Source organism: Callospermophilus lateralis, chromosome 9, assembly GCF_048772815.1.
Source record: "Callospermophilus lateralis isolate mCalLat2 chromosome 9, mCalLat2.hap1, whole genome shotgun sequence".
NCBI classification, from domain to species: Eukaryota; Metazoa; Chordata; class Mammalia; order Rodentia; family Sciuridae; genus Callospermophilus; species Callospermophilus lateralis.
The window spans coordinates 6,794,460-6,811,829 of NC_135313.1; the positions used below are offsets into that span (position 1 = coordinate 6,794,460).

The 17,370-nt window shown below is 40.8% G+C and overlaps 1 protein-coding gene across 5 annotated transcripts in view; it reads right to left on the minus strand.

The window, feature by feature from the left end:
• Positions 1 to 6,049: 6,049 nt before the first annotated feature.
• Positions 6,050 to 17,370, minus strand: part of Gigyf2 (GRB10 interacting GYF protein 2) — a 127,325-nt gene continuing 116,004 nt past the window's right edge. For all 5 annotated transcript variants that reach the window (XM_076865488.1, XM_076865492.1, XM_076865491.1 and 2 more), the window contains 6 exons: positions 16,241 to 16,459; positions 15,915 to 16,120; positions 14,651 to 14,805; positions 12,809 to 13,053; positions 10,839 to 10,986; positions 6,050 to 7,144 (listed from right to left, as the gene is read on the minus strand). In XM_076865488.1, coding sequence (XP_076721603.1) covers positions 7,077 to 7,144; positions 10,839 to 10,986; positions 12,809 to 13,053; positions 14,651 to 14,805; positions 15,915 to 16,120; positions 16,241 to 16,459 — 1,041 coding nt within the window. In that variant the 3' untranslated portion in view covers positions 6,050 to 7,076. The remainder of the gene's footprint in view (positions 7,145 to 10,838; positions 10,987 to 12,808; positions 13,054 to 14,650; positions 14,806 to 15,914; positions 16,121 to 16,240; positions 16,460 to 17,370) is intronic.

Sequence of the window (17,370 nt, forward strand, 5' to 3'; positions counted from 1 at the left end):
TAGATGAACACCATACGTTTTATTTTTAATGTGGTGCTGAGGATCAAACCCAGCGCCTCACACAAAGTAGGTAAGTGATCTACCACTCAGCCATAACCCCAGCCCTAGTAGACACATTTTGATGAAGAGATGGACATTCACACAGTCTCAGTGTTTACCACAAAGAGAAAGATTGTTACTTTACAAAAGTACTATCACCAACCTCATGTACCTCCTATGATGCATTCACTAGTGGTATTCCTCCAGAATCAACTTGAGAGGAAGTACCAAACAAATCAGATTTGAGGGTGTTCTAACAAATAATTGTCCTGTATTCTTCACAAATGTCAAGGTATGAAAGATTAAGAGACTGAGATACTGCTCCAGATTAAAAGCAAAGACTCTCAAGAAAAATGACAGTTCAGTATGAAAAGTGATTATAAGCTTTTCCTTATCCGACACTAGTGGAACAACTGGTGAAATCCGAATGCAGCCTGGCATTAACAGCATTGCGTCACTAATTTTGTCATTTTGATAACTGTATTGTGGTTATGTAACGGAATGGCCTTGTTTTGAGGAAATATATCCCCGAGTGTAGGGATAAGAAACAGAAGGTATAAAACTTACTTTAGAACTAGTTCATTTAAAACATTGGAGGTTGCTATGGTGCTGCACACCTGTAAACCCAGCAGTCGAGCGCTCATGGAGCCTGGGATGAGCAGTGAGTGCTCAAGTCCCCTCCCTCAGCCTCAGGACCAGCTAGAAATGGAACTTCAGCAGTCATCTTGAGTTTTATTCCTTCTTACATGTACACATGTCCAGCTATATATATGAACCAGCCAATTTTTTCTTCTCCTTTCCTCTTTGTTTTATATATTACACAATCCAGTCTCTGGGATACCAAATGCCCAAGCGGGGCTGAAAGTGAACTAGAAGTGGGCATTGCCTAGACAGGGGTGTAGTGATTGGTGTACATGACCAGCAGGCACGGCTTTAGTTCCCCAGTAATTCATCTTTTAGTAACTGCCTTCTCCCATTTTGCTCCCAACCTATTCAACCCCAGTTTTTCTTTTTAAACATTTCTTTTGATTACCTAGGATGGTGTGTTCCATGTTGGGACCTTGACCTGCTTCAGGCCCCATTTGATGTGACTATTGTCAGAAAATCCAGGTGAGGGACTCTAACCCCACACAAGCCCACAATGCTTGCATTTAAACAGGTCTCCTGCAGTGAAACTGCAAAGGGTTGACTACTAGCCATCAAGAAAACATGTGTTGGCAGCCCCCAGACTCACGCTCACTTACTAGCAAGTTGGAGCTGACGGGAACCTCCCAGACCAGACAGGCCAGGGTGTGTGATCCACCTCAGGCTATAGAATCACTTGGGTGTTGATAGGTAATTTCCAGTGTGGTGCTCAACTCTGGGACACAGAGTTGAGGGACTGACTTCTGTTTCAATTTCCTCAAATGCCCTGGGTCAACCCCTTCATTCCACAGGCAAGGAAACCAGCAGCCAGAACAGTACACATGGAGGACTGCTGTGCAGTCTTGTGGGATTCATGCCACTCCATAAGAGTGACACTTCTTCATGCTAAGTTGAAGCCATCCAAGGAGGTAGTAACTCCTGTTTAACATGCTCAACTACACCCATGTAAGGGCAAAATAGCCTACAAGTGGTGTTTATCAAACATTTAAGTGCTGAGAACTGTACTATATTATACTCATAAGTTACTGATCACAACTCCCTGATAGTTCTCATTTCACAAATGAGAACTAATATAATGAGAACTAATATTGAAAGAAAGCTGCCCGAAAGTAGGTGATGGGACCAACATTCAAATCTGACCTTGGATTGCAAGGCCCCCATTCCCAAACCACTCCCAGGTTACTTACCCACCAAATTCCAGATTCTACGTAGAATTGTAAACTACACAGCCCAGCTATTACTTGGAATATGCTCTGACTCCCTGGCTGTGCACAAAACAGAAACCAGAGCTGATTCTGAATCCTTCTGCCAGAAAGGCTAAAGTCCTCGGTCCACAGGCTGACTTGGGGTAGCACCTGGATTCTTTTCCTTGATCAACATACATAAACTCACTACTCCATGTTTCCCGTTTTAAAATAGAGAATGGAAGAGATGACTGTGGTAAAGACTGCCAACTACCAACACATTTATTCTTCTCCAATTCTTAGTGACAGAATCCTATGGTGTTTCGGACAGCTAAGCACTCAACCAAACTCCCCAATTTCCAGTCTTTTTTGCAACTAATTATAGTTATGTATTTCATTCCGACTGGTTTAAGACTTCCAACATTGAGAAGAGCTCCCAAACAAGCTCCTTTAAAGATGCTAAGCAGACAAAAGTAATCTCCTTCTTCCTGCCTGGAATATAGTCATGAATGTTGGTGCTCTAGCAGTCACCTTACACCATGAGTGACTTAATAGGATGGTGAAACAGAAAGAACTCAGGTCCCTGAACCATCATATGAGCCTTGGACCAAGGCTCATATGATGGTTCAGGGATTCCACTTGAGAAATAAACCAACTCAAATCACTGCAACCTGATGTCTTCTGTTATACACAACCAAGCCAATATTGGCCCACTGAGCATTTTCAGGACCACTATGGTGCTCATATAGAGCATAAAGCATCTGCTGACCACTGACCACTCCTGCATTGGGGGAAAAAAAATTTCCTTAAGAAACCTGTCTTGGGCTGGGGTTGTGGATCAGCGGTAGAAACGCTCGCCTAGCACATGCGAGGCCCTGGGTTCGATCCTCAGCACCACATAAAAATAAAGAAAAGAAAGGTACTGGGTCCAACTACAACTAAAAAGTTAATATTTTTTAAAAAAAGAAAAAAAAAATCACTACTCTGCTTCCTAAGTTCAGCTGCATTGAGTCATGTGTCAAAGCCATTATTAATTCTGTTCCCATGCCTTCACCACTTTATAGCAATGGTGAGGGAGGAGACTATGATGGCTTACTGGCCAGAGCAGTACTGAGGAGGAGCTCCCCTCTCTTCCTTCCCAGCACCCATGCACTGTTTTTCCCACTGGGTGAAGCATAGCTATGGTCGATACTTCAGTTGTAAAACACTCCCACTTCTGGCTGAAATTTTCCTCTTGGAGGCTTTGGGCTGGCTCCCAGTCCAGAACTAGCAAAAGCAGAAGCCGTACACGGCCATCAGCATTGCATATCTGGCTACTCCAGGGTTCCCAGATACTCTAAGGTCCCAGCAAGCACCAGAGCTTCCTCTCCAGGAACAGCCTAAACTCAAGCAGGACCAAAGGCATCTTCAGAGATGGACCTTGTTGTCAGTCTAATTACCCAGGTGGGATGTGCTCTGTTGTACCTGGTTTAACTTGCAGGTCAGCCGATCTTCTGCCAAAGCTCTATCTCACACCCTGGAAGTACCATGTAGAAATGTTTTTTTTCCAAAGATCACTTCTGTTTCGTTGATCACATTATTATCTTTATTAAAATGCAGACAGAGGCATTTTGTATAAAGTGGCCAATTCTGTCACCAGGCCAATTTTAAAATAGGGTGTAATATACATCCTATATATAAAATAGAGCATGTATGTGCATGCATGTATATATATATGTAAATAAAATGGATGCCCTAAAGATTATTTAAATTGAGACCAGAATTATCAGATCCATCCTGAAATAAACAAAACCAAACCACTTTGACTTAAATCAATGAAATAAAGTGCTTGATGCAGATGGCTGAGCTCATTTTACTCAATCACCTTCCTTGAAGGGCTTCAATAATCTCTCCCACCCCCACCACTTCCACCAAGGATGATATAAGAAGGCTGTGCTCCACCTTCTCACCCTGAGAATCTGAATACAGCATCACAGCAGCAATTATGTTGCTCCAGAGCATAGGTTAGAAAAAGGTATTGTACTACTGCTTCTACCTGGTTCTTTGGGGGATGTCCACAAGTTGGTGCCACCTAAAGAAGACGGACAGACTTCCAGACCCACAAGTGGGCTGCCTTGGAGAGCCCACCTCATTAATCAAGCCTTTTTTATAAAAACAGTCCCAGCTGACATCTGACCACAACCACAGGAGACCCTGCAAGGAACCACCCAGATGAGTCCTTCCCTAATTCCTCACCACAAAATCACCAACAAAATGAGGTTGTTGTCAGCCAATTTGGAGGCCATTTGCTATGCAGCAATGGTGACTAGAACACCAACTATCTTTGAGGTAAGTCTCTATAATCAAATGGGACATTTTTTAAATCTCAAGAGTTAAAAAAAAAAAAAAAAAAAGATAGTGTACAAACAAACGCAGCTGGTCCTCAGTATCTGCAGGTTCTGTACCCTTGGAGCCAGCCACCCTTGACTGGAAATGTAGGGAATGTCTCTGTACTGAGTACATGCAGACCATTAGTCATTAGTCTCTAAACCGCATATGGTGTAACAACTTACAGTGCATTTACTCTGTGTTAGGCCTTACCAGCAATCTAGAGAGGATACAAAGTAACCATGAGGATGTGCATACTTTAGGAAGGCAAGGTTCTGTCTGTAGAGTCCTGGAACCCATCAATCCCCTGCGGATACCAAGGGACAATTTTACTTTAAAACTTGGGAAGGGACTAGGGGTGTAGTACAATGGCAGAGTGCATGCCTAGCACATACTAGGTCCTGGGTTTCATCCCCAGAAAACCTCCCTCTCCTAGTAAAAACAATAACAAACAACAACAAAAGCTGAAGAGTGAAGGGAAAACCCCTGAAGAGTGGTAGCTGCAAGCAAAGGAGAATATGAAGGGTAGAGTTGAGACAGAAACATGCTTGAGAAGATTGGTTTCTTTCCACCGAGTAGGAAAGTCCTCAGACAGGAGCAAATCTCCTGATTAGGCAAATGGAATGTTCCATGACTAAAATTGACTTTTGTTCTGCTCATCTGCCCACTCCACTTCCAATTTTTTAAAAGCTTATTTTTATTTTTCCTGAATAAGTAGCAGAGTCTGCTTTAGAAAATGTGGCTGACTCTGAGGCACATTCAGAGGGTGTGTGTCTGTGGTTTCAGGGCGGAGCAGATCCACAGGGAGGCAGAAAGGGAGAGTCAGAGGAGGAAAGCCACTGATCAAACTCTCCCATGTTTACCCTGACCTCTACCTTCTCCAATACAGACCCGGCCAGTGCTCCATAGCCTGGCAGGGAGAACCACCTCCAAGTCTTGGGAGGTCACCGTGGCCTGGAGCTGTTCCACGCTGCCAAGGGGAATGATCTAGTGCAAAACTCAGCCTCCACAAGGAGGGGCACGAGAGGTGCACTCAGAGAAAACCAACCACGTTTTATTTAAGTTTTTTTTTTTTATTTTCCTCCACACTGGCAAAAGTTCCGAGGGAGCTTAAAGTTTTGTAAACATTTTAACTATCCCTCTTCCCCACCCCCCACTTTTGAATTTACAAAGCAAAGGAGAGTAGGAGTTCCAATTTTAACGGATCCCCATCTCCTCATGCTATTTGATCCAAAAACTATATACAAGTTTGTAGCAGTCTCTGTATAGTTATTGTACATGTTTAGGAGGGAGGGAGGCAAGAGAGGATAGGGAGAATGGTAATCCAAAATAATAAAAATAGAAACCAAATATAATCTTCCAAAACCAAACTGCTCTCAGAGCAACTCCAGCTTTCTCCAGGCACAGATGACAAAAAGGAAAGGTGCTCCACCTGGCAGCCGCCCCACCACAGCACCTCTCACAGCCGGCACATGGCTCCCTCCAAGGTGCGACTGGCCATTCTGGGTGATGTTCTGTGGGGTGTGGTGGCAGCAGGAAGAGGGCTTGTTTATAAACAGCGCTGAGTACAGTTCTACTTGAAGTGACAGGGTGCGAGGAGGCCAGCACCAGAAGCCAGAGCAGGCTTCTCCACCCCATTCTCACCCACCCCTCCATCCCACTGCTTCCTCCTGTGTAGTGGTTTCCATGGATGAGGGTCTTACAGATGGTCAGGTTTTGTATGTTCTCTTTGCAGAAAAGGCAAGCAACTTGCCATCCCAGAATCTTTAAACAAAACCTGTTCAGGGCCACAGCAAGACACACACACAATGCTCTGAGGAACCAGATGAAATTCCGGGCTTTTATCGGAAGCAAAAGTTTATCCCTACCCAAAATGAAATTATACAAATTCATACATATGGTATAGATCCTAGCTGCCTCTTAAACGAGACAAGTTTTCAGCAGAAGGGCCCAAAACAAACTGGTCCTAGTCCTCTGAAGTAAAAATATTTATGGGGGGGTGGGGGGAATCAGTTTTTTTTTTTTTTGGTTTGTTTTTTTTTTGTTTTTTTTTTTTTTTTTAAGAAAGGAAAATTAAGAATAAGTCCCTCTCCCAGGCCACAGGGTTTTCTTTGTCCAATCAGGGTGGAGTATGCCAGGGGAGAAGTCAGCTTGCTCAGAAGTCACTATCTAATGAAGAAAAACATGAATCCTTTCTCCGAAAGGATGTTCAGAAAGAACAGGCAAGGGGTGTGCAACATCAAACCAATCAACCCAAACTCCACCCACTCGGGGCCTCTGTGATGCAATCCGAAGTTAGCAGTGGCAATGCAACCTCCAGACTGGGAGAGCTCTGGCTGTCTCTGCAGACACTTGAGTCACAGTTCATGGGGTGTTTTGTTGCTGGCCAATGTCTGTTAACCATTAACTCGCTTCATGATTGCACCAGTTAGACCTTTTGCCCTTATGGGGGGAAAGAAGAAAAAACAAAACAGAAGGGGAAAAGTGACAAGAGAAGTAAGCTGCCCTTGGCAGATCCCAACATACTATGCTCTCTGGGAGGCAGTAGATGAAATCACGGCACAGTGAAAATGTGCTGCCAAGATCAGCCTTGCTGGGGAGCAATCCCACCTGTCAACCCCGACACAGGGTCTGGTCCACTTGTGTACAGTCTGAGATGCTCACCAACAAAAACGGTTTAAGGAATCTTGGACACAAGGGGCTAGAAGAAAAAGCCTGAGATGATCGGTTCTGTGATTTGTTGCAGAGTGATATAGAGTAAATGATGAGTACGTGTTGTGTCCAAAAGTGGAGAATCCATGGTCGGCAGAGAGGAGAGGGAAGTGAGTGCCTGGCAGGTGCTCAGTAGTCATCCAGAGTCTCAATTTCACCCATGTTGAGTCGTTCTGATGATGCATTGACTGAAAATCCTGAGGAAAAAATATTGGCTATGAGTGACCACACCTAGACAACCAAGTGGCTCAAATTCTACGCAATGGGCTGGAATATAAGTTTGTTTTTGAACATACTACCTACATGGTAGTAAAGGGAAACATAAGTAGACTTACAAAGGAAAGGATTTCAGTTAACCACATCTGATAAACCTAAATGAAATCTGACTTAGGAAAAAAGCAGCACTCATATGCACACAGGCTATAAGCAGTGCTCATCAACACCACTGACTTGAAAATCTAATGCCAGAAGTCGCATGTAATTTTTACAAAATCTACAGCCAAAGGTTGATAAAGATGATCATGAACAGGGCTTCTTTGGAGTTAGCAAGTCCTAGCAAGCTTTCCAGTCCTCTGCCCTGCATAAATTCCATAAATATCTCAGTTGCTGTTTGAAAACCAAAAGCAAACAGGCGATGCCCTCCATTCCAAAAGAAAAACCTGCCCCAGAATCAAAGTCACAGCTCATTTCATAAACTGTTTGGTCTATGTTCTGTTTGGAAGATGTGTGCTGGTATTAGGTAGGTTTTTCACGTCCTCTTTTTTGTTCTTCAATATTCACACATTTGAAATGTTCCAATAACAAACAAAAATACCTTACATAATAAAACAGCTTAGTTAACTGACTAAATTATCATTTGAAAATATAAGCTTGCCTGCCTACTAACCAAGGAAGCTATGGTCCCAAGCTGCTGATAAGGCTTGACTCAGGGAGAGGCTAGAACTCCAAACCTACCCTGAGAGTCCCCATCTACTGTGGACCTGTGACTGACCTGCAAGATCTTCTTTCCCTTGAAAGTAGTCAAAGGTCAATGTTCACATTTTTACAAGAACGTAAAGACCAAACAATGTTCAACATGAGCTGTTATTCTATGATTTTGAGGCAGGCTCTTCTTCAATTTCACATTTATCTCAAGAATACATGACATGTGATAGAAGACAATAATACATTATATCAATACAGGAGAAATGTAATTATAAAAAATAAACCAAATTTATTTTAATTACACAGACAGGAAGGGAAAAGTCTACTGCAAAATATAAAAAGCTGATTATCTGATGCTATGTGTTGATTACTAAAGCTAGGATTCGAAGACATGATCTTGTTTAATTGTCAAAAACCAAAACAATAAAAAATACAACGGGGTAAGGTGTGCTCACCCTCCACATGACAGAAGGAAAAGCTCGGGGGACACCAGAGGCAAGGCAACACAAATGAGGCTTACCTCAACAGACCTGGTTCTACACACTACATCCTTGTTAGGTTCAGCTCAGACTCACTCACATGATTTCTTTAAGGCTTGTGAGGCTATTCTCATAGGAAAGCCCGATGTGTGTATTAAAATCCAAGTGCAGGCTGCTGAGAACTCTAAGAACTAGTGTGTGGCTGGAGTACAACAGAGGACACAGAAGATTAAAACAAGTTGGGGCTCCCTCTGCTGGCTGCTCCTTCAATGGGTACTTACAGATCAAATTAGAACCCTTTTCCCCATTTTGTGTGTGAGAAAGTTGTGAAGAGTAGTTACTATGTTTTCTATGTTACTATGTTTTCTCAAAAAGTAAATCTATAAGGAATATATAAATTAAAAAGTAACAAATGGAAATGAGAGGCATGGGGCACAGATTAGCAATTATCAGAGAAATTTCCAAAAGGAGCTTAGCTGAACAGTGAATTTTATGGAATCGTCTACGTGAAAGGTCATCCAAGTGAGCTTTCTCAAAACTGTTCAACTTGGGCTTGCCTTGCATGTGTGGGGCACTGGGTTTGATCCTCAGAACCACATAAATAAAAATAAAATAAAGGTATTGTGTCCACCTGCAACTAAAAAAGAATTAAAAAACTGTTCAAATCTTATTTATCATTTATCTGCTTTTCTTTCCCTTTGAGATTTACAAAGTTCTTAAACTTCACTCTAGGGGACCTATCCATCTCCCACTCACTTGTAGGTGAATCTTTAACTCTTCCTTTCCCAAGTCTGCAGCAGAGGATGGAATACTTAATCCAAAGAGCCAGACCTCACTTGCAGAGGAACCTTTTGATCTCTGACAGCTTCTCTCAGGTCCCAAAACTAAATTGCAAGGTCCTTAGAACCCACAGTTAGAAACCTGTCCAAACTAAATCAAATATTGCAACATCTTTACCATTAACTTTCAAGAAAGGTATGACAGGCAGAAGAAAACAGAGTTTCACCAGATCTCAATGTTCTCAAACCCAGCTTTGAGTCACTAATCCCAAAAGGCAATCCTCAAGTCAGGAATCTGTCACTGGCATGTTGTTTCCCTCAAGGCAGGCATCCTCTTGAGGCAAGTAAGGATCTTCCCCGGGGCAGAGGAAGATCACACCTGCCTCTTTGCCAGATACAGGCATTTCCCACTAAGCCCCTAATACTTCACCCTTCTCATGTGCTTGCTCCGTTCCCAGTGCTCAACAGATTTCAACAACTGGCAACACCACCCATCTTGCTCCCAAAGCCAGAGTACTTGCCTACTCTCTCTGTCCAACTGATTCAATGCTCTTAATTTCTGAAATCCAACTAACTCTTCCCATCTCCACTACCAAGACCATACTTCAGGTCACCATTATCTTTAACAATCTATGCTGCAGTCTGTTAACTAGTTGGTCTTCGGACCAGGCCAACATTGCAGACTGCCATCTCTGCCAACAGACTCGCTCCATCACAGACAACATGGTTTTCTAACAGCCTATTTTACACTGACAAATAAATAATGAAAAGAAAATAATTTTAGTTTCATAGTTGTTTGGCTAATTTACAAAACATAGGCAGCTTAGAATGCCTGCTTTTCCTGAAACATCATTCTCATCTTTCCTGCTGGTCTTCCAAAGTCCCAATTCAGAAGTCATCTTTTTCAGGAAGTTGCCTCAAATGAGGACAGCCACACCAGTCCTTAATGTTGGACAAGAATAGGTGCAGGTAACAAAGAAAAGTAGAAAGCAAACAGGCCTGCACTGCAACCACAGCACCACCACTGAGAGCTGTGACACTGGGAAACGTCCTAAATTTTCTGGGCCTTGGTCTGCCCAGTAGAACTGAGATATCATTTTACAATGAAGAGTCATTCTGAGAGTTTTAAGATACAGGTAAGAAATATTTGTTCTTTGAACACCTGATCAGACTTATGGTCTGCTTCCAACAAAATAAACATAAATCAGAATTAAAGTTTCTAATTATTTTTGCTGTTTTCCATTATTATTTTCCAACTAACCTGAAAGGCCCTCCAGTGAAATCCTTATACCAAACATGAAACAATGCTTTGAAGTTAAAAGTACCATTTAATTTTCTTACTCCAACAGCACATGTGTCACAGCTCCTTATACTAAATACTAGCTACCTATTTTGAATTAGTTAAAAAATTAATCTTGCTGGGCACAGCCTATAATCCCAGTGACTTTGGAGGATCCAGCAGGTGATCACAAGTTCAAGGCCAGCCTCAGCAACCTAGACTATCTCTAAATAATATAAAATAAGAGCTGGGGTTATAGCTCAGTGCTTCAGCACTCCTGAGTTTAATCCCCAGTACCCCCACCAAATATATATATAAATATATAAATAAATAAAAATCTTTACCAAAAAATAACACAAAGGCTCCCACTTGATCACTGTTATCGTCTAGACTCCTCACAGCTCAGCTAGGACTCTGGGCCTGTGCTCACCTAATAAACTGGGATCTGCTCGGACCATCTTCTGTTTTTTCTTCTTCTTGCCACTTTGCACAGCCTCAAAATTGGATTGTTGATTGTTGCTTTGATTGGTCTGAAATACTGAATGGAGTGTACTGTGGTTCATCCCCCACACAGAGTCCTGTGAAATGAGACAGCATAACTGAGATTACACAGTAGATGTAGAAGTGGCTGCCCTAACAGAAAGCTGGTATGCCTTTACCTTATTATCAAGTGTGAGTTTCAAAACAAAAGGTTCTGGCACTACTGAGACTCAGAGCAGGCCACTGAGCCAACAGTTCCCTCATTTGCATTCTGATACTCCACAAAGCATTTCCTGCAAACACCAGGTCTTCCCCCTGCTGTGCTAGCACGGCTGTCACAAGTTCTCTAGCATACATGGTCTGTACCATCCATAGGAAATCAAATACACAACAAATAATCATTAACAGGAATGCACTGTGGCAACGTATACCCTTCACCTACCCAAAGCAGATTTTCCCAGGTCAGAGGACAGGCCAAAAACCAAATGGCAGCACATTACCAAAAAAGGTTAAAAGTCTTGTACATCAATCCTATCAGCAATCCCTGGAGGGATCTGGCTCCATATACTTCCTATCAACTGGTTAGATTATGATAATCTATTAGCCCTTTGCACTTGCTGGGCTACCACATTCTGGTCTAAACCCTGGTAGTCACTTTACAGACCTAGGTATCTTCTGCACTGCAACCTGATGCCTTCTCTCCAGAAGCCATAAAATACCTTTTCTAGGGTTGGTCCATGACTGACAACTTACACTTCTTCATTAACCCATTATCTACCTATGCAGCTTGAACTCTAAATGCCTTGCCTATCACTGTATCTTCCACACTTCCAGATGTGACCTATAACAAATATCTATCATCTTTAGTAAAACAACTATGGGATTTAAGGATATTAATATTTTTAAGCCTCTCTGTGAGCCTTACAAACTTGTCTTTCAGAAAATGTACAATTGATCCTCAAAGATTTCATATTTATGAATCCACTCACTTGCTAAAATTTGTTTCTAATTTTAAAATCAATACTTGAAATATTATGGTTACTCAGGACAAGCACATGTGCCAAGAGCACATTTGGGACCCTCAATGCAAGCATTCCCAGTTGAAGTGACACAGGGAAACATCTGCTTTCCTCATTTCCTATAAGTAGGTATCTTTATTTAATACTATGTTATTCACATTTTTTGTACTTTTTGTTAGCAATTTCATTGTTTAAAATGTCCCAAGTATAATGTTTAAGTGGTATTTAGTGTTCCTGGCTATGCTACACCTTCTTGGGAAAACATGTGCTAGATAACCTTTGCTACAGGAATGACTTACAGTGTTACTGGCAGAGTTCAATGTTAACAAGTCAACATACATTAAATAAGGCATCTTTAAAGAGAAACACATATTAAACCAGAGTATATATTGATTAGCCGATGAAAATAATGTGACCAGAGGCTCATAGGAACTTAACCCTATATATTCTTCAGGAGCAATGATTCAGTATTCATGGGAACTTTATGCAACAAAACTACTGTGAGGAAGGATTCTTCATGCCATTTACAATCCCATCAACAACATAGGTCATACCTGGCATGTCACAGTGTTGCCAATTCTGGGCACAGGGCTCATATAAAGTAAAAAAAAAAAAAAACCAACAAAAAAAACCACACACACAAATTTGTGGGTCTGTGACATGTTGAAATTTGCAGGTTAAGAATCAAGAAAAAAAATGGGGCTGGGATGCCTAGTATAGAATAATGGCTGTATTTGCAAGCAGAGAAATTTGCAAAGGTTTCTAGACATGTAATTTGAAAACACGAAATCTACATACTTTAAAATTACTAGATGTACAAAAACGGAATCTTTGTCTTTATTTTCATTTCTGCTTACTCAACATTCAAAGGCTTCAATACTTGATACACTAGATGTTATACCTGTGGTGGTGGCGGCGGTGGCTGCTGCTGCTGTTGCTGCTGTTGCTGCTGCTGTTGCTGCTGTTGCTGCTGCTGCTGCTGCTGTTGTTGCTGACGCTGCTGGTTGACTTTTTGTTTGGCACGGCGCTCAAGGAACTGCTTGGCAAACTCCTTGGCCTCAGAAGTATCTCCTAAGTAGGCCCTGATATAATCATGGACCTCATAGGGAGATTCTACTTCTTTCAGGAAAGAAACAAATGTGGGAACTGCAATATGGGAAGGAAGAAGAGAGTAACAATGAAATAATTATATATCACATAGGAAAAAACAGTTTCAGATTTTAATATATCGCCACATCTAAAAAACAGATGTTAAAGATAGAAACTTTAAAGGTGTGCAGCTATTGGGTTAAATATTCTTTAACCTTTAAATTTGTTTTTTGAAATGAAAAACACACTATCATCACTATTACAAAAATTATATGAAATAGCACAGCCTCAAAGACATGTTGTATGTACTCATTTTCACTAAGTGCTATGGTTCGACAGTTACTTGTCCAGTACTCAAGTATTTGGGGATTTTTTCAATCAATATTATTAAAAGCTAAGATGTGTGCCAGGCACTACAACAAATACTAAAGATAACCTATATTCTCCTGGAAATTAGATATGTTTAGAGAGAAATCAAATGTAAACTGCAAATAGTATGGTACTGGAGAAAAAGCACAAGTACCAGAGAAAGAAATTTTTTTTAAAATATTTATTTATTTATTTATTTTTAGTTCTCAGCGGACTTTGTATATGGTGCTGAGGATCGAACCCGGGCCGCACGCATGCCAGGCGAGCGCACTACCGCTTGAGCCACGTCCCCAGCCCCAAGTACCAGTGTTAAACAGGTATGAGTTTAAAACTTGACTCTGAAATCTGCTGGCTGTGTGACCTTGATGAGTTACTTAACCATTCTGAGCCTCTGTTTCCTAATTTATAAAATGGGGATAATACCACCTACCTTGTAGAGGTATCTTTAAAAATTACAACAAAAATTGAAAGACTGAGAAAACATTTTATCTGTAGATAGTGCCTAGCACATGGCAGGTGCTTAATGGATGGTAGCCATTATTATTTAAGACTGTTTTCTCTGTGGACTTCCAGACAATCAGATATTGCTATAATGTTGCAGAGGAACCCTTCAATTTCTTCACTGCTATCTTGGCTTCAGATCAGCTATCAGAGTGAACTAGTTAGTTTAACTTGTTCTATCATTATGGGAATCCCTCCTTCCACACACTCATCCATCTACTTTCAACATTTAGGGTGAGAGGAGGGACTTAAACCCATCTAAGACAGAGTTCTCTAAACAGCTGACTATCAACAAATTTTTCTTCAATGGTGCTAAAAACTTTTCACTTCTGTACATAGTTGTACACCACACAAAATAAGTCTCCTTGCTCTATCACCATTCCCACCCCCTCCCCAAAGGTTGGAAGGGAATGATGTCACATCACCTCACTCCTGTTGCCCAGGCTGACCTTGGTCACCACGTGAGTTACCTTCTCTTGGATTGACACAGCTGGCAAATTTCCTCTTGAAATGATTATGACCTCTGTCTTGTACATCAATAAGAGAGCCTCGGATGGCAGCTATTTTCTGATAATCACCCATAACCTATCTGAGCTTAGTATTTCGGGACTCTTTGGATAAGCAATAAATGATAACTATCAAAGAGTTAATATTTTATGGCAGGTAAAAACTGACTTTCTCAGATTTCATCTCCTAAATTCTGGCCCACTGTTCCAATCTGCCAACCTGTTTGTGGGTCCTGCTCTGTCATTCCACATGCTGGGATTCCCTCCCCAGTTCTTACCATCCAAGTTATTTGCCGTATTAAGGGCATGAAGCATCTGTTCACACCACTGGGTAAATCCATCTTGGGCTTTATTTACTCCCTGAAAGAGCTTCAGCAACTTTTCTTCTTCTTCTACTTTCTTATTCTGCCGGTTAGACACACCTACAGATTTACTAAAGCAAAACAATAGGGCGATATTATATTCCCAGAAACTGTTACTATATGATTATACTACAATTATCATAAATAATGCCTTGTCAATATGGAATGGCTGCTCAGTAATCCAATTCTTGGCTTCAAAAACTATTTGGATTGGATACCCTCTTAAAATCTAGCCTCAGCTAATGTATCCTAGTTTTTAAATATAAGGCATCTATTTAGAGAAAATGATAAAATTCTTCCTGTGTGTCCTTAAGTAAGTTATTTAATTTTACTAAGCCTCAGTTTCCTCATCTGTAAAATGGTGCTATAGCACAGTGCCTGGCAAAGATGCTCAGTAAACTAACATATACTTATTGTCCTTTCAATAACACAGTAGGCCCTCAATCAAAAACAATCTGACAACACTACCATTATTAAGTAGTTACTATGTGCCAGGCACTTTACTAACTACTTTGCATGTATTCATTAGATTTTTACAACTATACACATGAAGTTGTTTTTATTATCTTCATTTTACCGATGAGGGAACTGAGGCCCAAAGAGGTTCCCTCTTGCCCAAGGTCACACAGCTAATAAGTGGTAGTGCTGGGATTTGAGTTCACATAAACACTAAACAATACTGTCTACTGAGGAAAGAAAGTTGAAAAGGAAATGTAACTCATTTCCCTTAAAAATAAACAGGTTTAAGGTCACTGCAGAGGTATCTGTAATACTCATTTACAGTCTCAATAACTTAAATATATAAATTTAGAAAAAATGCTAAGATGTCAAAAGTGCTAAGAATACCTTGGATAAATGTTCAAAAATGAAAAAATATTATACTATTCCTAATATTTATTAAGTGGTTACCACTGACAGACAATGGATTAAATGCTTAGCAGTAGAATGAGCTTCAAAAAATAAAAGTGTTTTTATGAAGAAGAAAGCAATCACCATAATTATGGCTCATTATAATTACAACTCATATTATGAATATATATGATATAGTATATGAATTATAATTCATGTGCTTAGAAATAAAAACTTTTAAACTAACTACTTTTCCCTGTCTCCCAAATACCCCATATTTCCACTGCCTTCACCTCCCAAGGTGCATAGATATCATCATTTTGAGCCCTACCTGAGACTGGCGTTGTTTTTATTTTTATTTGTTGAATTCCTAGGTCCCACCTCTTTCACTGCATCATCCCAGAATCCCATGTTGGAGTTTTTAGTGTCAGCATTACTCCAGATACTACTGACTAGGTCAGATGCCCACTGGTTAGGAGGACCAGTATTTATAGAGCCCCAAACAGAATTCCCAATGCTGGTGTGCAGGTTGGAATGCTATTAAAGAAAGAAAGAAAAAGGATTATGATTAATAACATTTAAAAGATAGTCCATGAGAGTCAGAAAAGATAAACTATCACCAGTCCCTGTAAGAACAGCTTAGGAAAATGAACCCACTGTGTTATTCCGGGCTCTGTTTGGTTGCTGGTGCTGCTGTTGCTGTTGTTGCTGCTGCTGCTGCTTCTGCATCTGCCTGGCCTCTTCCTGCTGGATCTCCAGAAGAGACTTCGTGGTGCCTGCGGGTTTGCTGACATTCCCCCAACCTGAGAGTTTCTGCTGCTGCTGCTGTTGCTGCTGCTGGAGAGCTTTCATCAATTCCCTCTGCTGGCGCCTTTGCTATTGCATAAGAACAGAAGCTGGCTCAGGATTCCTGTTCTCAGCTAAGTTACAAACACTCAGCTAAGTTACAACATGAAACAAAATGGTAATATACAGTGGCTAAAGAACACCAACTTGAAGGGGTTAATTCTTTTGCTGCAAATAAAGGCATAAACTGCTAGAGGTACTAAGAGGAGAAGAAAAGGATCAAAAGCAAATTACTTCTTAAAAATTAGGTAGGCATTTTGATTAAGCACAGAAATGAAATACATGTGTTTACTTCCCAAAGCCACACCAAAATGACAGCATGTATTTGTGCCCTTATGTATATATACATGTATTTGCTTTTGCATAAGCTACTAAGGATAGAGACAGAACAGAACAAATTTTAAAAGCTAGAAAGTAAGACAGCAATAACCAGTGCAACAGACCCAATAAACTGAAACCTAAGTAAAAAGAAGCTCAGAATGGGCAGATTCATGTATCAAGCTCAGGAACAGGAGGTGCTCAGCATTTTAACCAGAAGACTGGCTGAAGTTCGTAAACATAAGCAGAAGGACCCCAAACTGCCTCCCGAGCCTTATACAATTGGGCAACTGTCTCTCTCACACCCCAGCAGAAAACTAAAAATTTTCAGTTTTCTGTTTGGAAAAGCCAAACCAGATTGGCAGATATATTCTATATAGAATATATTCTATATATATGGAATATATTCTATATAGAATATATCTACAGATACCAATAGTAGAGGCACTCCCCAACTCCCCCAGCAGAACAGCCCAGATAGAAACCATTATAGGGAAGCCTACCACAGTGTTGTATACACCAGAAATTCCAATCAATTTTTTAGTGTTTAATTTGTAAATATGAATAATAAGCCCAGGATTACTAAACATTTACATAAGCATCTAAGGCAAAAAAAAAAAAAA